Source organism: Diceros bicornis, chromosome 3 (genome assembly GCF_020826845.1).
Source record: "Diceros bicornis minor isolate mBicDic1 chromosome 3, mDicBic1.mat.cur, whole genome shotgun sequence".
Taxonomy (NCBI): Eukaryota; Metazoa; Chordata; class Mammalia; order Perissodactyla; family Rhinocerotidae; genus Diceros; species Diceros bicornis.
In genome coordinates, this window is record NC_080742.1 from 94,611,889 (window position 1) to 94,632,354 (window position 20,466).

A 20,466-nucleotide genomic window follows, 5' to 3' on the forward strand; every position below is an offset into this window, starting at 1 on the left:
ATGCTAGCTGGGAGCCTAATGCAAAGAGTTTCTGCCCCAACACTTACCGCTGGTCCTCTGGTTCTCTCCCAGACAGACATAGGGAGTGATGTCATGGTTGGAAACCACGGCCATAGGTAAAATAATAAAATAAAATGAGTTGCTAGATAAAATCTAGTAAAAAAAAATCACTAGATGAAGTCAATAAACTATCTACAAAGCAAAAATGCAAATAAAACACAGAAGCTGCTTCTTCTCAGCTGCTCACCACAAGGGTGACCAGCACTCGAATTCTTTTCTCAGCCCGACCTCCTTTCACTGAGCTCTGCAGAGGGTCACCCTTGAGTCAACCTCTCTCTTCTCTATAGAATGACCCCCCGCCCCCACCATAGTCCCTTCCCCACTAATGGTCTGTGTATGTGTTTCCTACTCTTTGCCCTTTAGCAGTCAAAACTAATTAACTTTTGCAATTCCAGCTGTCTTCTACGGTTAGAATTTTAACGTATTAAGTAATTTATGATAGACTCAATTTTTACCTTTTTTTCATATACTCCCAACATAATCAAATTGACAGTGTACTTTTAACCTCTTTTGAGCCTTCAACTAAAAGAAAGTCTGTTAACTACCTATTTCCGTAAGTGCTGAGCTCCTCTTCTAAGGCAGAAGTTACATGTGTTGAAACTCCTAGAAAGTTATTTGAACCTAAGAAAGGAGCCAACCCTATTGTTCACCATCTGTGTACGGTAGCTCCTGTGCTCCAAGAGCAAATGCTTCAGGGACTCTGTGGTCTTTCACTTCAGTTTGCTCATGACGATTGGAATGATCTGATCCAGAGAACGTATTTTGATGTAAAGGCACCAATTTTGCAATCAATATGGAAACATTTTTTCAGCAGATTTATCAAATAATTTCTCATATGGATTTTTTATTCTTTCAGTAAGGACTGAACTAGATTTCATGATAATAAATGGCAACTGTCACACAGAAAAAGATTGTAATAAAAACATTAATATCAATGACACAGATATTGAGGAAGGGATGGGTACTCACAGCCCTGAAGTCCCTCCTGTGATACACTAAGATAGTGAGAGACAAGGTACCCACTTTTCTTACTCAAATAAACAACAGTTGTTTCCCACCAAAGCTTTGTTTTATCTTCTCTTCTTTCATCAGCCTTGTTTCCAAGGTCCCTGGTGTTAGGGATGGCGTGGGTCTCACTCTTCGTTTCATGGCCCTGTGTCACATCCTGGCAGTGTTCCTCATTCATTTTCGTTTTCCTTGATTAGTTTTCCTCTTTTTTCACCATTCCAAATTCCATTTTCTCCCCATTGCTGGCACCCACTTGAATGTATTTTATGTATGGCCTTCTAGTGCCATCCTCTATGTATTTGTTCAAAATATATGTATGTTCTAGAAAATTCATAATATTTCCTTTTGCATGTCATAATTTATATAAATGGGATTGTAGTACAAATCTCATTCTGTTTCTTACTCTTTAACTCAGGCTTATGTTTTTAAGATCTATTTGTGTAGCTCTGTGAATACTATGTGTCTAGTGATCCATCATGTGTATATCCACACTTTATCTATTCTATCCTCTAATGTTAAGTACCTGGGTTTCCCCAAACTCTTTGCTACCACAGATAACCCTTCAGTGAATATATTTATACATGGCCTCCTGTTACCTCTATGAGGGTTTCTCATGTGTGTGTGTGTGTGTGTGTGTGTGTGTGTGTGTGTGTATAGAGGAGAATTGCTAAGTCATAGGGTATGTGTGTACTTAATGTCACTAATTATTGCTTGACTGATCAGTTTCTGAATGTAAATCTCAAACATTATTAGTTCAATTATCTATTTCTATCAATAGTTCTATCATTGGTGGCTTTGTATAATGTGAGGCTATTTTGCTAGTTAGATGTATTCATGATCTTTTTGATTTATTGTTCCTTATTTCAGTATGTGATCTTTATTCCCTATGAAGTTTTTCATCTCACAGTTTTAGTTCTGCTCTTAAAACTACCACGCAATCCTTCTTGTTATTGTTAATATTTGCTGAGCGTTTGTATCCTTTTATTTAAGTGTGTCTCTTAGATATCATAATGCTGAATCTTTTAAAAATCTGATTTGAGAATCTGTCTTTTTAGTCATTTATTGTAACTACTGCTATATTAGGGTATATTTCCATTACTTTACCGTGTGTTTTCCATTTACTGAGGTTTTTTTTGTTTGCCTACTCACACACCATCCCCACCCCCCATCTACTTTCTATTGATTAAACTGAATGTTAGTCCACTGGTTTGAAGGTTGTACATTCTACTTTCACTCCTCTGGCAGCTTCCTATGACTTACTAAGACGCATACTTAAACTTTTTTTCTCTAACATCCGCAAAAACGTATCAATATCTCTGTCCTTCTGAAAAAGATAAGAGACCAAAACACACTGATCTCCTTCCACCTCACAAACTGCCGTGTTGATATCATCTACAGTTTTCACTGCAGAATCTTATGCATATACTTATTTTTAATTACTTATTAGAAAACACTAATATTTATTAAGTTTTTCTTTTTACTTACTCTTATTTCCCGTATCTTATCTCCTCTTGGATTCATTTCCCTTTTTATACAAGAGCAATTTTTCTAAGAAAGACTACATAGGTGAATCCTTCTGAGACCTCACATTCCTGCAAATATCTTGACTGGTTCCCATATTTGAATCAACACTCTGAAGACATTTTCTTTTGTAGACAATGTTGCTATTGAGAAAATAGACTTAAGTTACATTCTTATTTCTGAACCTCTCCTTTTTTTCCTTTAGTGTTTCTTAGCTTCACTATAATACAGGGATTCTTAACCTTTTGGGGGCCAGTTTGGTAAAGTCTATGTCTCTCTTCTCAGAATACTGTTTATATGAATAAAATAAAATATGCAGAATACAAAAGAAACCAAATATATTTATCAAAACATTTACAACAAGAAATTTGTGATACAGTAGAAATATATGTGCTTCATTACTAGTGCTTTAAATAACAAGTCTAGCATCAGGTCTCATAACCATCATAATTTGAAATTCATCATGATCATAAATGAAAGTTCAAAAAAGTCTACAACCGTGATATAATATGAATATATCTATGATTTTCTGTTGGCGACAGTGACACAGATACCGCTAATACTACTGTGCTTTTTCCTACATTGCTAATTGAAGCAAATGTTCAATTTCTTATAGAAGTTAGTGAAAATGAACACGTCAGCTTTTTCCCGTCTGTGTTCTCCAGCCTCCTGGCTCCTGTATATGAACACCTGGGTTGTGGGCTTCAGGTTAATAACCACAGCTATAGGTGCAGGTGTGGGGTTTTTTCTTATCTACTCTGTTTAGCATTTTATGAGCCCCTTCGATCTGAAGTCTAGTATTGTTTATTCTAGAAAATTCTGAGGCATTATTTCTTCAAATAGTTCCTTCTCCTTGGCACTCTTCTCTTATGAGGTTATTATTATGCAAATATTGACACTTCTTCCCTCCATAGTTCTTAACCTTACTTTCATTCTTTTAATCTCTTATCCTTTCCCATTGCCTTTGGGAGGGTTTATTGACCCAATATCCCAACCCACTAGAATGTTCTTCTTCTCTATCTATTCCGTTCTTCAGCCCCTCCACAGAAATCTTTATTTCAACAATTATAATTTTTTCCTTCTCAATATCTCCAACCAATTCTTGGTAATAGTTTGTCATCACCCCATGTTTCCAACGTCATGAAGGTATCATTATGCTAATTTTGCTGCTACATCATATCAGCACAATAATTAAGACGTCTGTTATGTTAGTTTCCTGTTTTTCTGCTCTCTCATGGTTCTGCCTCTCCTGGTACAGGTGGTGCTGTTGTTCTTCCTTCATAGTGTTTGCTCTCCTCAGATGTCTCCTTGCTTTTTCTTGTGAGCTCATGGTCATTCCCCTGAGATTACCAAAGGCATTCTCTGCTATTGTCTACCTAAAGGGAGAGGAAACGCTCAGGCTCTGAACTGTGCTCCTCACAGAAAGTTGAGGGTGTGGAGAAAACTCTTGCCTCAGGTTATGGAACCTCTAGCTCCCATCTGCCTCAACCCCTTCCTGTTCCCACGTCGGATATCCCTCACATCCCCACACACAACTTCAAAATTCCTCCCTCCCACCCAGACAGGAACAGCATCTTCTGCTGTAATTGATTCTTAAACCAGTAGAGTATCTTTACCGGATAACTCTCTTCTCTCACTACTCATTCCCTCACTAATAAGTATCTCATTACTACATTGAAAAGTCTGTCTCAAAAATAACTGAATCAAATATGCTTTTACTGTTTTCCTATTTTCCTTGACATCCCAGTATTATTTAACATTCATAACCATGCCCTCCTTGCAATCCTGACCTCAAAACACCCCACTTTTCTGTTCTCAGCCTCTCTGCTACCTCCTCTCTTTCCCTCCCTCTCCAAGCTTCCCTTCTTTTTCCTCCACCCTCTTGCCTTGGAAATTTCATACATCCTGGAAAGTTGGTTATCAGGGCTATGCTGATCCCTCCTAGATCCATAAAGCCAGCCTTGACCTGAGACTAACATCTGCAACGGCTTGTTTGATGTCTGGAGTCTGAAGTGAGAGAACAAGATGATGGATGGATAAGAGCACTGAGGATTCTTGACCTTGGATGAGAAGAGACTGGATATGGTTGTTTAAAAAATCAAGACTTTAACAGACAGATAATAAAGACAGAGAGAGAGAGTGAAAGAGGTAGACCAACCTGGGTCAGGTTCCAGGCTTTGTGTGTGTGTGTATGTGTGTGTGAGTGTGTGATGGGGGGGGGGGACATGTGATATGTTAAGATCAGCAATAAGAAGATGCTTATTTTTCTCCAAAGATGAGCACAACTCACCAGCAGGACATACAATATTGGCGATAACATACATATATTTGTAAAAGAAATATTTAGACAGAGTTCTAACCTGACGTGTTTGAAATTTGGGTTTGCATTGAAGTTTGCTAAAGTAACTATTAATAATCTACAATTTGGATCTGGCTGGGATATGGTGGTTTATGACTGTATTCTCTCTCAGTCCTCATTTTGTGAGGGACTTAGACCTGTAAGACTTGCTGCAGAGCAACAGCTCTCTGAGATAGCACTGTCAGACCAAGTAAAGGGAGATGACCAACCACCCACCATCCGAGGACCAAAGTCCATAACTGCTTTGGTTATAAAGTTTCAATATTAAGCTTTTGCACCAAGAAAAGATATGACTTCAACAATGGCATCAAAAAAGTGTCTCCTCTGTTGACCCAGAGTCCAGTTTCAGCATCTATGTTCCTGCCTCTGAACTGTGAGCATTATATCCCGCTTTCAGCTTCAGCCATCTCCCTTGTGGCTTCAGGGACAATATTCTGCCAAGTAGTGAATGACTTAGCTCAGATATTAATCATTCTGGCAGCATTTTCCATACCTAAGAACAGCAATGCCTAGAAGCATGTTAGATGTAGGAGAAGAGTCTCATATTATGCAAGCCCAAAAATCAAGATGGCAGCTATAGCATAGCAAGAGTGCAGGCTTAAAAGCCAGAAAGCTTGGGAGTGAATTCTGACCTTGGTAGCTGTGTAACATTGGGCGAATCAATTCTCTTGGTCTCAGTTTCCTTAACTGTAAAATGGGGATAATAATAATATCTATCTCTGAGAGTTAAAACATGAAAATTTTGTAACAGTACCTGGTACAGCTAGTATTCAGTAAATATTAGCTTTTGAAATAGCTAATATTTTATCATGCTTGCCATGCTACCATAGCCTCCAGAATGAATTCGGACCTCTTAGCTCCATTCCCATCACAGAGCAATTCACATTTAGACACATATAAGAGCTCTCTACTCTTGGAAACCCAGTATTCCCTTAGTCTCTATTTTGAAGTTTTCTTCTAGTTTAAATAGTTTGGATTCACATATTCTGCGTGTCTTTTACTCTGAGGACATAAGAAAATCCATGCAGTGGTAATGAACTAAAAAAAAAAAATCCATCCTATTGACTGAAGTTATGAATGAGGACTCATGAGCATTATCTGAAAAAGCAATTCTCCAAAAGCCAGCTCTCTGAGTTGCTCATATATGCCCTGCAATATCTAGCTGACAGAGGCATCCCTGATAGATACTTGTCAATCACACAGCTCTGCACAGAATAATGTGATCCAACATCCTTTAACTCCCTCCACGGCTGAAGAATTGTGGCCATTCTAAGGTCCTCAGCTTAACCAGATAACTGGGTTTTTATTTTACACACCTGTACTGACACCACAGGGATTTTTTATGGGTTCAAGTTGATAGTCAAGACCTGAGAGACAATGATAACATATAGAACAAGAGACCCAGCAGGTACAGCATCTACAACTCCGGGAGGCCCAGCCTGTCCAAGCACGTAGCTGCTTTTGCCCCCTCACCTACATGGGCCAGGTGTGGCTGCCACGGAGAAGAGCCAAGATCTGAGTGGGTCACCTGGACTCAAGCAAGTCACAGCTCTGTTTCCCACCAATGCTTTATACCACTACAGTCCCAGGTTCAAGGCCTCCATGCCAGCTCACAGCTCCCCCAAAGCAGATACAGTCCCATAGAGCAGACAAGAGAGAGAAAACACCCATCCTAACACTGTACCTCCCAAGAAAACAGTGCAGTCAGAAGAGGGACTCCCAGGTCATTCTCTCAGGCAGGTCTGGACCACCCCAAACTTGATGTTAACCCTTTACTCACTGTATTAGTCTGTTTAGACTGCCATAACACAATACTGGGCAGCTTAAACAATAGAAATCTATTTTCTCAGAATTCTGGAGCTGGGTTAGTTTCTCCTGAGGCCTCTCTCCTTGGTTTGCAGACCACTGCCTTCTCGCTGTGTCCTCACATGGCCATTTTTCTGTGCGCACATCCCTGGTGTCTCTTCCTCTTCTTATAAAGGACACCAGTCATATTAGATCAGGGGCCCACCCTTATGACCTCATGTAACCTTCATTACCTCTTTAAAGGCCCTGTCTCCAAATACAGTCACATTGGAGGTTAGGCTTTCAACATACGAATTTTGGGGAGCCAGTGCCTTCCATAACACTCTTGAGATCTCTGATATCAGATGTTTATACACTCATCTCAGCCATATTTAATTTATTCCAACTCTGTGCTTCTGTAGAATTTTCTTTATACTGAATAACCGTAATAATAATAATAATAATAATAACAGCTCCATTAACTGGGTGTTAGTACAAAGGGGTGTATTATCACCTATTATCTCTATGTCCCTGCAAGGTGCATATTGTTATGCCAATTTTATACGTAAGGAGACTGAGGCCCCAGAAGGCTCTGGGAAGATCACAGAGCAGTGAGCTGCAAAGCCAGTATACAAAAGGAGATCTTTGTGACCACAGCTCACGCTTTCTTCACCCCTGTTCGCTGCCTCTCGTATATCACATTGTGCCTCCACCATAGCGTGGCCATTTGTGATTACATTTATATTAACCTGCAGGCGAAAAGTATATCTCCTCCATCTTTTTAGAAATGTCTTTCGTAGCTCCTTACACGTGTGAACTGATTGGTGGTCAGTTGCTTGCTTTGCTGATCATCCCACAGCCCTCCCATCTCACCCCTCCTTGCCCTCCCCACCTGCCTCCCCCAGCTGCAAGGCAGCGCCCCCTATCTCTGCCCTGGAGCCCTCTTCCCAGGGATATAGTCATGGATACTCTTTCTGTCACTTTCTCAGTGAGGTCTACCCTAGGCCCTATTTACAATCATAACATCCCCCACTCCACTCCTATTCCAGATCCAACTTAACGCTGCCTGCCTGTTTTCCCATGGTGGAGTCACCTTCTAACACATGACATACTTTACTTACTTACTGAGTTTACTGTTAAATTTCCCTCTCCCTCTGCAAGAATATAAGCTCTACAAAGGCAAAGACTTGTGTGTGTTTTGCTTCATAGCACCTTCTAAACATCTAGTCAAAGCCTGAATGATAGTGGGCATGAAATAAATATTTAGTGAACAGATAAATTAGATTCCCCGTGTGTGAGCTTTGCTATGATTCCTTTCTAAGACGAATGAGGGGCCAGTCACTCTGGACAAAGGCCCTCTGGAACTTAGCTGCTTAGAAAACTATTAAGCTCTGAGGTTGAGGACAGTGTATTTTTTGTAATTCCTCTTGATCATTATTTTGTCCTCTTTGTTTAATTTAATACCAGCTTATTTTGCCCCAATCTTCTGTGCATTTGATGGTTGTATTATTCATTATGGGTAGCTATAGCATTTTCATAATTAATCTTTAATTGCAATACTTGAATAGCATTTCACATGAAAAATGATCACAATTTAAACCCACATCTCACCTTGGATAATTATTACAGGTCTGACTAATGTGCATGAAGCCCTCGCATGGCAGGGGGCTCTCTCCAATGACAATGTGTTGATTTTCTAATTAACGAAGGTTAAGTAGCATTTTTGCTTGCAGACCTACATTTTAAACTTATGACATTTGTCACCAAGAAAGATTTCTATAGAGCACAAAAGTTGAACTCAAATAATTATCACTGGTTCTAGTGCATTAACATCTTTTGCATAATATATAATGACCATTTTCAGGACAAAAGATTTTTCTTCATATCGACTAGATCAGCAAAAGTACTTTTCAGCTCACTGACCCATTCAATAAATCAGGGGCCATCTAAGTAAGAAAAGAGCATAATTTATTTAGTTTCCTTTATAGGGAGAGAAATGGCATTCCACTTACCTGCTTTATAAATTAAGAAGGGGGAGTACAAAACTTTATTTAATGAAAGCAACAAATACAATTTAGACTACAGTCATATTTTATGGTCAATTAAGAGAAGGGAAAAAGAGGTCAGGCAGCAGTACAAAAAGGAAAAGGAACTTTAGGAGAAATTGAGACTAATTTACTGAAATAGAGAGAAGGAGACACATAAGCACAGAGGGTTGTACAACATGGACCAGAGTAATTTAGAGCTGGAAGGAACCAGAGACATCATCTAGTTCAATCTTCTTTTTTATGGATAGGAAACTGACGCTGAGAGAGGCTAAGTGATTTGATGAAAACCACACAACTAACCCCTGTCAACAGTCCTGATAGAGAGACATACACAAAGGCAGGAAGAAAGACTGATAGGTGTAGAAACTCAGAAAGACCCAAAACGAGAAAGAATCAAAGACAGAGAGGCAGACAGATGGAAAAATCTGGCCCCTTAAACCCCTTATTAAAATGAGGCCTGAATACATACATATATCTAAATGCTTACCTTAATGATGTAATAAAAATATGATCTATTCTAGTTTTATTTGCTCTGCCAATTAGCCCTTTTTATTTGTTTTTTTAAATTTTTTTAGGTTAATATTCCCTGTACTAGTTATCTACTGCTGCATAACAAGTTACAATTAGCCCCTTTTTTTTTTTTTTCAGGACGATCAGCCCTGAGCTAACATCCATGCTAATCCTCCTCTTTTTTTTTGGCTGAGGAAGACCAGCTCTGAGCTAACATCTATTGCCAATCCTCCTCCTTTTTTTTTTCCACCCCGAAAGCTCCAGTAGATAGTTGTATGTCATAGTTGCACTTCCTTCTAGTTGCTGTATGTGTGACGCGGCCTCAGCATGGCCAGAGAAGCGGTGCGTCTGTGCGCGCCTGGGATCCGAACCCCGGGCCACCAGTAGCAGAGCGCACGCACTTAACCGCTAAGCCACGGGGCCGGCCCTGCAATTAGCCCTTTTAAAATCTCCATTATTTTTGTCATATTAACATTTAAAGAGTCTTTTAAAAATCTCTTCTTCTAACTCTCAACTATTGCTGAGACCCAATAAATATGAATGATTTCCAAAATAAAATACATTCCAGATAGATAATAGATTAAAATGTTAAGAGAAGTAAAATCATAAAAGTGCTAGAAGAAAATATAGTTGAATAATTATATTATTTTGGATTACAGAAGATCTTTATAATCCTGACATAAAAGGCAGAAATCATACAATAAGATAGATGGATGTGACTACATAAACATCCAAAACTTTCATAGGGAAAAAGAAACTTCATATACAAGTTAACACACGCAAACTGGAAGGATGTAGTTGCCAAACTGATAACAGAGTGAAAGCCCAAAATACTGTTCTCAATCAATAAAAATTTATCCTCGCCCATTCTCCCCAAAAAGCAAAGAACATGAAGAAACAGAAACTAAGAATGGGGAAAAATTATTCAACTAACAGTATTTGAAACAATGCAGATTGAAATAATGAACTTTTATCCCCTATAGCCTGTAAATTCAAAAAGATCCTGCCTAGTTTTAGCATTGGTGTGGAGAAGATGGGAATCTCATACCCTCCTGGTGAAATACAAATTGATAAATGCTTCTTAGAGGAAAATATATTTCAAGTGCCTTTAAACACGTGTATGCCTTTGTACCCGGCAATTACACTTCTAAGAATTAATTCTAAGGAAAAACTGGACAAGTGTGCAAAGGTTTTTACAAAGATATTTATTACAGTATCATATAAAATGAAAATTGGAATAAGCTTCCAAGTCCAATGGTAGTGGAATGACAAAATAAGTTATAGTGCCCTCCAGAATGAGATGCTATGCAGATGTTAAACAAGATGTTCCAATTGTACATTTATTGCTTGGAAAATGTTTTATGATATATTTAGTGCAAAAAGCAAATTTCAAAACAACGCGTATATCATGACCCCTTTTCTTCCTTTGTTTTATTTTTTTACACATACGTGTCTTCATAGATAAAAGTAGAAAAGGCTATTTGCTAAAGTGAAAGTAGTTATATCTGAGTTAACATTTCAGATTCTTTTTCATTGTGCTTATCGGTATGATTATGGTTTCCACAGTGAAAAACTATGACATTCGTGATCAGGGAAAAGGCGACGGAGATATCTAAAAACAACGATTTAAAAATCTCAGCATATTTTGATAGGATATTATTGTCTTAATGGACTAGTGGTGAAAATTTAAATGGCTAGGCATTTATTTAGTAAATGGCCCTTTGGAAAGCCCTTATTGCAAGAACAAAAGCCATAGTTGCAAAAATGATAGAAGCCAAATTGAAATTTTAACACACAAAGAGTGACTTATGGATTGAAATTCTTCCAAATCATAGCAAAGGCCCAGATTCTCTTCGGCAAAGAGGTGTGAGGCTGAGCCGACGAGCAGATTGCAAAGTGGGAAATCTTTCAAAGTGGTTATTTTTAATAAGTTCTTTTGCCATCTACTATCCCATAGCTTTGATAAAAAAAAAAAGGCATTGGGCTCCCATCAACTAATCCTCTATTCAAATGTTTTATTAAAAAATAATCCCTGGAGAATTATTATTCAAATCTATGTACTACCCAATGAAAGAACTGTGAGGCTTGGGTTTATAAAGATAATAGAGCAATTCATTTGTCATTTCATGGCTGAGGATTTACAGGCATAAGCAAATGTTAATCCATTCTTGGGACTAAAGCCTTTGATCCACCAGCCCTGCCTGATGAGTCTACTAGATTGTACACTTTTTCTCAAGATAATAGAATAAGTGATCAGAATCAATCCCCAGAGTACCAACCTCACCCAGACTCTGACAATCGTACTGACCCCTCCATTTTCAAAGACATCCAAACCTATATCTCAGAAACGTGCATCTGTGGGGCCCCGATTCTGAAGTTTTTCTTCTGTATTAGATGGCCAACACAGGACAGTGTTTAAGACCAGAGGCTTGAGAATAAGACAGATCTAACACAACTTTGCCACTCCAGAGCTGAGTCCTTGAGTAAATTTCTGAACTTCTCTAAGCCTCAGTTTCCTCATCTGTACAATGGGGATAATGATAATAATGCCTACCTTGCCAGGTCATTGTGAGAATCAGGTGAATAACATATGTAAGTTGCTTAGTCTAGTACCTACTACAGACCCCTCAAAAAAAGAGTAACTTTTATTTTATTAACAGTATCTTTTTTTCTAATTCCCCATCAGGTATTTCTTTTAATAATTTTAACTACTATTCATTTTATTTAATTTCCAGAGGAGTTGTTTCTCTAAGATATAGACATGTACATAACCTTGAGTTCCTCCTTTTGTATCAGCTCCTTAAAAAAATCATAGCTAAGGTTATTACAGACACAATTAAATCCATTTGTGATATAATGCTGCAATGAACCCTTCTATGAAATTTGCTAGGAATATTTTCATATGTCCATGCTCATGAATCTCCATCTAACTCTGTAACTTACTCCCAGATTCACAGTGAACTTGATCTTTATTCTGTATGTCTTGCAATGGCATTTAGACAAAAGCAATGAAGTCTAACCTGAATGGTAATAAATGTGGCGTGGCTGACTTCTGCATAAAATTATCAATTTCAACTTCCGGCCACCCCAGACAAGAAGCCCTGGGAACCCTTCACGTCAACTTCAAAGCAAAGCATTTCCTGAGACAAGAACCAGGACTTACAATCACATTTCAAATGGATTTATGCCTTACAACTAATTGACTTGTTAACTATGCTAATATATTCATGTCTGTCTGCATTTTTATATTTCTTTCAGTAGATAATTCTACGGGACCGAATGCCGTGAGATTAAAGAACAAAGAACCTAGAGATTTCTATAAATTTCTTTTCTATAGGAAACCGGATTAGACTTCCAAAACTGCTTATATAATTTTTGTGTATCTTCAAACATTTTATTTCTGTAGCAAATTTATTGCTTCTCAGAAGAAAGCCTCTTTTAATTAGGCATTATAGCCAAGGGGGGAAAGCTTCACATTTTTCTGTTAGGCAGGACCAACTTGAAAGTGAGAATCTAGCTGCACTTAGCAGTCTCATCTCCTGCCACAGTTTTTCAAAGTATGATGAATGAACACAGAAGCCAAAGCAGGGGTTATTCCATCTGACCTCCATGCCTTCTGTCCTTCCCAGGTGGTGCTGGAGGCCAGCAGGGCTTCCTGGGCTGCATCCGCTCCCTGAGGATGAATGGAGTGACACTGGACTTGGAGGAAAGAGCAAAGGTCACATCTGGATTCAAATCCGGGTGCTCAGGCCACTGTACCAGCTATGGGACCAACTGTGAGAATGGAGGCAAATGCATAGAAAAATACCATGGTTATTCCTGTGATTGCTCCAATACGGCATATGATGGAACTTTTTGCAACAAAGGTAAGGCAGAACCAGTTTCCAGAGCCATTCTGCACATCTTTTTAAGCCCAAATCATCTGTTTAATGATTTTTCAGCTGTACACAAATGTACTTTATTCTGAGGGTAAGGTGTCCAGAATTCTTTTCCCACCTTAGGTAGGAAGTCTCCCAAATCATTCCCTAATCTTTGTTGTTTTTTAAGATGAGAGGAACTTTGAATGTGGTGCAGAATTTCCCCCAAATTCCAGCAAACTATGCACTGACTGGAATATTATAGAGCAAATAGCCACATCACACCTTCATGATGAGCGACAAAGTAAGTGGACTCTGAAAGGGGACTCAGGCCTGACCCTCCCACTCAGGAAGTCAGAGGGGTCAGCATACTCTCTTGACTGAAGGATTGCTGCAGTGAATCAGTCAGTGCTGCCCAGGGTCTTGTTGCCCACTACACCCCACCCCACCCCAACTGCTGCTAAGAGACTGGATTCAAGCTGGACTCACAAGAAAGCCTCTTGGGCCAGGTATTGTCATTATCATTATCATCATTATTACTCTTACAAAGGATGCCACTGCCAGTGGTTCTCCACCTCAGCTAAATGGCAGGAATCCTGAGATACCACATCTAACCAGTCAGTCTAAAGGATCTGTTATTACTGTGGTGTTTCAGTCTTGAATGAGTCTTTTGACCCTAATAAATTCTGCAGAGCCTATCAGCAGACTATAAGAGCCCAATGCTCACGCATGTTGTCATTCAGGATATACCCTGTGGTCCTGCGTGACCAGAAGAAATTCACTCAACTTATCTGTGGCTTCATTTCCCATACGTAAACAAGAGGGATGGAGAGAGGCAGAGCTGGCACTTTTCCTAAGCTACCATTGAAATGCATGTAAACCACTCTTCTCTTTCTAAATGAATGTATAGCATTTGGGGAAAGTTTTCTGTAAATGGTCGGTGCATCTCTTAATAAGAGGCTTTACATAAGTAGACTATTCATACTCTCATGAATACGTGGAGGGTTGTTTATGCTGGCATTATTCACACAAGATGCCACACAGAAGGAAGAATTGTTTCATAACATTCTCTGTACATCCAGGCTACTGTCTGGCAGTGCTATCATATGAGCATACAAATTAGGTCAGGCAGGATTTGAAGAATGAGCATGAGACAACAATAAAGGTGGAAAGGAACACCATCGCTGAATAATACCATAGCACATTAACAGTGCTATTATAGTGCATTTGTCTGCTCAGAACAGCATGGTTCCATGATTTTCCTGTGGCACACAATGGGACGGGTTAGCAGAACACATTAATTTTGCACTTGTAGAAATGACAGTCTTGCAATTACCATTCATTGTACTTGATGCTAATTTCACGCAGTCATACTGTCGCCAAAGTGATGTCTGAATGCAATCAAGTAAGCACTAATGCTTGAGAGATTCCACTACGTAAGTGCCAATTTAAAGAAAATCACCATCCCCTTATTTTTGGAGAGTTAGGTTAAACACAGTGGCTCATACAAAACCTCTGGGGGTTAATAGGCAATGGTCTTGAACAGAGAGGCAGGGTGTATACCCTTCAGCTTTGCCAGTGTGAGAGATAAAGTCACACGAAGCCTGTGTGTTCCCTCTGACATTATTTCTAAGGGTTTACACAAAAGACACCTGAATACTCTCTTAATATCTGTTTAGCAGGATGAGTTTATATTTGACTCAATTAGTAGCTTTAGCCAAAAAAACTAAAATTAAAAACTACAAAATATATTTGGAAAGTATCTGTGGGCATTCTTCTGAGTCAAGACAAGTATCTTCTTGACTTGGGGAAAATGATGGTAGTGCTTATTAAAAGGAATCATGTGGCCATCCAGGAAAGCTTCCTCTGCAAGCTCGTTCATGGACTGGGGGATTGTCCCTCTGAGGCCTCCAGCCAGGAGCCCCCTCTGTTGTGGGGCTCATCTCCCAGGGAGCCTAGTACCTGCACCGCAGATCTGGGGTCGTAGCCCAATAGCTCAGCCTCTAGAAAGAGCGACCACCACAGTCATCCACCAAAGAATGAGCTCACGAAAGTCCTTCGTGGGCCTTCTTTTGATGATATAGGTCTGTGCTTGTGGATGTGGAAAAATGTTCACAATATTTTGCTAAGTGAATAAAGCAGGTCCCAATATACCATGCACAGCTTGATTTGTTTATACAAAATCAAACACACACACAAAGTAAACTGTGTGAAAACACATCAAAATATTAACTGTTCTTGTTTTTAGGGGAGGGTGAAAACATCAGTATTTAATTTCATTTCATTTTGCTGCATTTTCTAATCTTTACACAATGATGGATTACCTCTAACTTCCTCATTTGTTCCTCTTTTGGGAAGAATAGTCCTAAGAGGCAGAGTCTTGCTGCAGGCATTTGAGGATCAACTGTCTCTGGTTAGAAAATATCTAGTTATTAACCAGAAATCATTATACATAATCATACTATCTGGAGTGGAGTAACATCTCAGGTGAAAATTGCATATAATTAAATTACCCTTGAAAAATTCATCTCTCAATACATTTAACAGAGCCCATTTTTTCAAAGCCTCTGAAGTGATCATCCTTGCGACGGGCACTGGAGGAAGAATTGTCTTGTTGGGGCCAAGTTGTATGAAAATAAAACCTTGAGACACTCGTATCACAGCCATATAAGAGGTTCACGCTAGGACAGGCATGGGACCAACCGCCAGGGGTGGGGTGCAGATGAGCCACGTCTCTCCCCTGTGCGGTATTAGGTTATCCATGGGGGGAATAGTAGCAAATGGCCCACACTGTTTAAATCTCTCTGTTTCTCCTCTACCCTCCTCCCTCTCCCTCCCTTCTCTCCCCCTTTCTTCCTCTCTCCTTCTCATTCTCCCTTCCCTAGGAGCATACTCTCAATCTTTACACTGTCTCTGTCTCTATCTTTCCACATTCCCTACCTACTTTCCCCATTTCTCTTTCTTCTGATTGAATATGTGATTGAATTTGTAAATCAAATTACCCTGTGCTGCCCCTTCATTAAGCTCAGGATGACAGCCTGGATTCAAGCAGGTCCCTCCTGATGATCCTTTTCTGCTTCATAGATGACGCACTCAGCGTCACTATCCCCTACCAGCAAAATATGCATGTACCAGAAACTCCTTTCTCTCCTCCTCTTACCTCTTATCAAAAGCTACTCCCAGGGCCTTTTTTCAAATGAATCTATAAAGATTTGATCACCATTAAGGTGTTAGCTCTCCCAGGGCTACTTGCAAATTAAATAGGAATGCTGACTGGGGAGAAGTTCTTGTTTTGGAGAGAGCACGAAAGCATGCATCCTAGAAACCCTGTAACTGGACATAGAGCCAGTCATCTCATCTGCCTACAGATAACCATGCAGTATCCCATCTTTTCAGAATGTCCACCAGCCAGCAGCCATTTAACTCAGCTGAGACAGCTGCACTCCATGGCAGAACTCCCTGGCAATCCATTGGCTGAGGCTGTGGATGCCTCTAGGAACATAGCAGCACCCCAGCCAACATGGAAGGCTTAGCTGTGGGTCTGTCATCCCCAGGATTAATGAGACCTCCACTGGGGACCAAATGGAAAGTTTCCTGGCCATGCCAAGGGTAATTTTCTCTAATTAGACCTATTTCTTCTTAGATAGTAAACCCCAAAACACTGGAGAATTTTATATCAACCTCATTTTGATTTCTAGCCAGAAATTAGCAACATAATTAGAAGCAAACTCTCTCTGTGTGTTCTCTGTGTTTTTAAGCCAGAGGGAAAATAACAGACCTATAGTGGCTACAGCAATCGCTATGTTTTATTTTTGTAATTGAATGCTATAATGGGTTGAATAGTGTCCCCTTCCCCTAAATTCATGTCCACGTGGAACCTCAGAATGTGACCTTGTTTGGAAATAGGGTCTTTGCAGATGTAATTAAGTTAAGGCAAGGTCATACTGGATTAGGGTGGGCCCTAAATCCAATGTGAGTGTCCTTATAAAAAAAGAAGAGGACACAGAGACACAGACACACAGAGGAGAAGGCCATGTGAAGACGGAGGCAGAGATTGGAATGATGCTGCCACAAGCCAAGGAACACCTGGGGCCACCAGAAGCTGGGAGAGGCAGGAGGGACCATCCCTAGAGTCTTCCGAAGAAGCGCAGCCCTGATAACACCTTGATTTTCAACTTCTAGCCACCCTAACTGTGAGAGAATAAATTTCTGTTGTTTTAAGCCTCCTGGTTTGTGGTGCTTTGTAAAGGCAGCCCTAGGAAACTAAAACAAATGCTAATAAAAATCTGCAATGCTTCTTAATTCCTGCACTTAACAGTGAAAACAGCTGACATTTATTGAGAACTTATGATGTGCCAGACAGTGTGCTAAGCTCTCTAATTGGGTTAACATCACTTAATACCCACAACAACTCTATGAGGTAGGTACTATTGTTATTATCCCCAATTTACGGAGAAGGAAGTTGAGGCACAGATGGCTGTAGTAGCTTGCCCAAGGCTCACACACCTGTGGGTAGCAGGCCGGGATTTATCTGCAGGCAGTCTGACTCAGAGCTCACTTTCTCACCACTGTGTTACTGCTCCTCACCAAGAGGCTGCCTTCAAGCAGGCTGATATAAAACAAAAAACAGAACCCCTAGTCTTGAAGTTTTTTAGTTATTGTGATTCAGTAAACAATCAGAATTTTATTGGATGCAGAAATTATCATAAAAAAATAAGATACAAGATCTGAACAGAGACTCTTTGGCCACATTTAGGTGTAAGCTATATTCATTTACCCATTCATTTATTTAACAAACATTTAGTGAACACCTAATGTGCCTGAAAGCCTTGAATATGTAGCTGAATCTGACTGTACTGAAATTTTCAAAACATTTCAGTGGTTTACAGCTACAAAATCAGAAAAATACAGAGTATATGAAAGCAGTGGATGTGAATTAGCTGTCACCCAGACTGCTGAAAACAGTTCTTCATTATGATCCCCTCACTGAGCCAAGTTTAGAAAGAACTCGTCATCGAGAGGCACAAAAATATCCCCTCAGTCATTTGTCTGCACTTTTTTTCCTGTAAAAATTTTCACGTTCATCTGCCAAACCAGAACTGCAGTTGAAAAATACATATCTTTAAATACTGAGAATCAGCTTTCTAAGTCTAGGGAGTTCTGTTCTCTTTTGAAACATTCATTCGTTTGTCACTCAGATTAAGGCCAAAATTAAAAGGACCAGGGTCATAGGACTGCAAAGTGACTAAGAGTGATGGATGGATGGTTCCATAATTGCAGTGTTACCATCACTTACAGTCACATAAATACACACCACCCTTACTGTGGTCCCGCTAAGTCTTCTCTCCCTGTGAGGGTCATGACATTGACTGACATTTTATGATCTGTATTATTCATGTGGTGGAAGAAACTGCTTATGGCCAACTCAAGCCCCTACATAGAAAACGGTTGGTGGAATTAGATGTGGATTTGAATCCAGCTTCCTCACTTGCAGGTTGTATAAGCTTGAGCAAATTTAACTCCACCGAGCCTCATCCTCAGAAATATATAATACCTACTTCTTAATTCCACTGTGAGGGTCACCTGGATAATGTGAACAGATTTCCAAATAGAGAAGCTGGCACACATCAGTCGCACAGCAAGTCTCGCTTTTCATTCTCAGCACCACTTCCCTGTTTTGTTTGTGTTTTTGTTTTTACTTTAAATCACGTCATTCTTTAATCCTTCCCAAAAAGCCTTAAATGCCAGATGTCTAACTGACATCTTTTCAATTACTTCTGAGCACTGGATTGCCGCTTTGCTACTTCAGGAGTGATGGCAATATCATAAAATGTCAACTCCACTTAATTATGGTCACAGTCATAGTATTCTGAAGGTGAACATGTGGTCTCCAACGCCTAAACCCTGATGGACTGAGGAATATGCAGATTCTGGAAGATGTCATTGGAGACAACAATCACTGCATCCCAGGGGTCCTGCCCAGTAGTGTAATTCCTGTTGCAAAGTGTCCATTCCTGTCAAGGGCCAACTTGGGTCACCTGCTGTGTCCCTTCCTAATACAAAAGCTGTCAGGAGACAGGAAGGCACTGAAAGAGTTCAGGACTCCGTTTTGCTGGAAGGAGACCTCAGACTCAAGTCCAAGTTAAACCTCTAAGGGAGAGAGGATTTCCCTTCTTGACTCCTAGAGGATTGTTTCATGGCGGGGGACGAAGTGGGTTTGCCCAAAGCGCTTTGAGGATTGCACAAATTCTCCTTCTCCGTGGCTCCAGGCAGGGCACAGGGAGCAGAGTAGATCCATGGGCTACTCTTTTAGAGCGGGTTTGAAGCCTTATAGGGAAAATTAATTAATAAAAAACATTAAAAACAAGTGCGGGAGAAAAAGAGGAGCACTATTGGAGTTATGCATCTTAGACTCTCATCCCTATATGACACTAGTTAAGCTGTTGGCGACAATGGCCATTTTTTCTCAGGTCTGCCTACCCAGTCTTGATCCCAGCTTTGAGGAGAGTTTCACACTAGCGACAAGAGAAGTGTTTCACAGGCTTCTTTTTCATTTCCAGCTGGGACAGGAGATTTTAAGGGTTTTGATGAAGGCCTGAAGGAACAAGAATAGAATTCTTTTTCCTTTTCTTCTTAGAGTATTATTTGAGAAAGGAAAATATGCCTTCTCTGTTAATATGTTCCTTAAATCTTCAGACTTTAGGATACAACTTAAAAATATCATGGAAACATATGAAGATAATCTGCTTAAACCTTTAAAAAGGAAAAAAAAGAAGAGAAAAGTAAGAAAAATACTTCTGGACAAAAGTCCATAAATACTTATGGATGACAGGGAATACTTTTGACTTGATTCCAAAAGGTCAAAGCTGCAAGATAGCTGACAAGTTTAAGTGACTTCATTATAGAATTTGGGGGTGGTAAATAACATTGCCCCCTGGCCTGGGGTTTTCTTTGGGGTCCCAGGTGTAAAGGAAAACCTGGTCAATTAAGTTTCCTGGAGGAAGGGATTTAAAAACTCAGTGGGTAAGAGCAAGCCCTTTCTAAAACACTAAACGTAATAGAGGGCAAAGTTTTGGGTATAAGATAAATAACAGTTTTTCAAGTTTGTGCTATTTTCTAATACCCACCAGGTTTGAGACCTTTTTGGATACAACTGATTTTTTTTCCTGTGTGTGTTGTTGAATGTTTTTATGCCCCATTCTCCAGCAATAATCAGAACTTTAAATAGTATTAAGTTTACAAAAATAACACTATCGTTTCCTACACATTAGCTCCATGATTTCAGCTGAAACTCTATACATTTCTTTCATGAACGTAA

General features: G+C 39.7%; 1 protein-coding gene across 1 annotated transcript in view; it reads left to right on the forward strand.

Moving 5' to 3' along the window:
- CNTNAP2 (contactin associated protein 2) overlaps positions 1-20,466 on the forward strand; it is an 815,107-nt gene that overhangs the window by 610,111 nt on the left and 184,530 nt on the right. Inside the window, exon 10 of the mRNA XM_058532231.1 lies at positions 12,921-13,157. Coding sequence (XP_058388214.1) covers positions 12,921-13,157 — 237 coding nt within the window. The remainder of the gene's footprint in view (positions 1-12,920; positions 13,158-20,466) is intronic.